This window comes from Thermobia domestica, chromosome 5 (assembly GCF_964235325.1).
Source record: "Thermobia domestica chromosome 5, izTheDome1.hap1.1, whole genome shotgun sequence".
In the NCBI taxonomy this organism is placed as follows: domain Eukaryota; kingdom Metazoa; phylum Arthropoda; class Insecta; order Zygentoma; family Lepismatidae; genus Thermobia; species Thermobia domestica.
The window spans coordinates 110,249,770-110,252,108 of record NC_137458.1 but is presented as its reverse complement, the minus strand read 5'-3'; the positions used below and the strand labels follow the sequence as shown (position 1 = coordinate 110,252,108).

The following is a 2,339-nucleotide window of genomic DNA, read 5'->3' as shown; positions in this document are numbered from 1 at the left end:
AGGTGATCGCAATTGAAATCACCAATAACGAATATTTGGTCGACTTGTGGATATAGTTCCAATACGGCATCTTCGATCGCTGACAATTCCCTATATGGTATGCTGGGAGATCTATATACAGCAGTAATACCAATTGACAAGTGGTTCACATTAACAACAAGATTTAACATTTCTATGTATTGATAAACATCGTTAGATTGAAAGTCAACAACTTTCACTTTAATATGTTTTAAGTAGTAAATCAGCATGCCTCCACCCCTCCCTTTGTCACTGCGAATGACTGAATATCCTGGAATCTCAATTTGCCTTGTACTTATAGAATCGTCCAACCATGTTTCCGATATAATCAAAATGGAACATTTTGTGGAGACAGCGAGTAGCCGCACTTCGTCAATTTTAGGAAAAAGAGAACGGACATTTGCATGCATATTCTTAAAATTTGACGAAGCAGCAGATTGAGTAAGGATCTGAAACCCCACATTGTTTATGTTTGTACTACCCATATTCAAATACAAAGATTATAATTAAAATGTATGTAAAAAACACCATTAAAGCAGTAATTGAGCCCTGACGAAACTGAAAGGCTACACTGACACACATGACATGATGACTGCCTTTTCTACCGATAAACATAAAATAAAATACCATAGAAACTAGATGACTAAACTTACAGTAAAGAAGAAATAACAGTATGGGAAAAAATTGCCTTATAAATGCAGTTCTAACATAGGCGTTTTTGTATTTATCACTTAACGCACACTTAATAAAACAGTGCTTAAAATTTAGCATTTTCATCGTGTTGTTAAGTTGTTAACTTCATCGTGTTCAGTTGAGATTTGTAACGTGATGAGTAACTAACTTACAACATTGGTACAAGTACCCTTGTACAAGTTCAACTTCTATATCCACTAATATATTAGAAATTTGTCAACTCACGGTACAGATAACGAAAGAGCAAAAATTTATTTCGACTTACCATAGTTGTCCTTTAAAGTATAAAATATATTTCTAACATAGAACAGAACAGATAACTATAACATAAATAGACTTTTGCACTGCCTGCAAGTTACACACTTTTGCACTACACAGAAGGTCATCATTCACACACTGTAGAGTGCAAACGTTACAGCTCCTGTAATTGAGAAGCGTTCGTAACGTAGTTCTTTTTGCCATTGATGATGACAACAATTTTTCCGTCCCTTGTATACACATTCTTGGGGTCAAACTTCTTAAGTGCCTTTTGCAGTAGCTGCAATCGTGAACTACATAAATCTTCTCTTATTACAATTCTAGAGTTCTTTAGCTTCCGTTTCTGATTAAACACTTCAGCCCGTGAGCGATAACTACCAAATTTAACAATAATTGGCCGTGTACTACCAGGCTTCTTCTGTCCTACTCTATGAGAACGGCAAATGTCCCTTGTATTTAAATTTACGCCCAGTCTCTTTTCAAAGATTTCCAGTGCTAGGTTGTCTGTGTTTTCATTTATCTTCTCAGGTACACCGAAGATCCTTAAGCTTTTTCTACGCTGATATTGTTCTAACTCATCTATATTTCCCTGCAGATCACTTATTTTCTTGTCTCTTTGTACCAACCCTTTCCGTAAGTCCTCAATCACTTCACTATTGAAATTTAGCGTTTCTTCCAAACGTTATATCACAACACGCGTTACAGATTCAATTATTGAATCAACGATTAGCTTCATGACTTCAGGTGTCTGCACAGTACGTTTCACTTCATCACATATATCCTTCATAATTTCTGACCTACTTGAGGCTGCAGCCGGTGACTTCAGTCCATTGTTTCTGCTGTTATGACGAGTGTTGTTAGCCATTTTGCACAGTCATTCTATTAAACTGATTATAATTACAAAGATTATATGTTCTGTGTGTTTCTTCTTGATTAAAACACTGACTAATTGTATTCACGCTACATTATATGCGAATATATGAATATAAATTATATGATTTTACTGGAGACGATGATATCAAACTTTCACTACGCCGCCATATTGAAATCCGCATTTTATGAAAATTATTTCAGCCTTATGTTCTGAACACGGGTCAAGGATACTGCCTTCGTCGGCCACAAATGCACACCCAACAGAATTTCCCATCCTTAGAACCGTCTCTATAGAACAAATTAAAATTGAGGTACTGTTCAAATAATGCTGCAAACTTCTGCAGATAATTATGGAAAACGGTGTGCTGTTCCGAATACAAAGAGAAGTGCGAGTCAACTATATACAAAGAATTCATGAGGATACAATACAAGACGGAAGCAACGAGAATGCTTACCATATGAATTCGTCGGAAAGAATACACTTGCAAGCACGAATG

General features: G+C 36.0%; 1 protein-coding gene across 1 annotated transcript; it reads right to left on the bottom strand.

Moving 5' to 3' along the window:
* Positions 1–1,123: 1,123 nt before the first annotated feature.
* LOC145685210 (uncharacterized) lies at positions 1,124–1,834 on the bottom strand. The gene is made up of 2 exons (XM_081757568.1): positions 1,771–1,834; positions 1,124–1,641 (listed from the first exon to the last, which is right to left on the bottom strand). The coding sequence occupies exons 1-2, from the start codon at positions 1,832–1,834 to the stop codon at positions 1,124–1,126; spliced, it is 582 nt and encodes a 193-aa protein (XP_081613694.1).
* Positions 1,835–2,339: the final 505 nt, after the last annotated feature.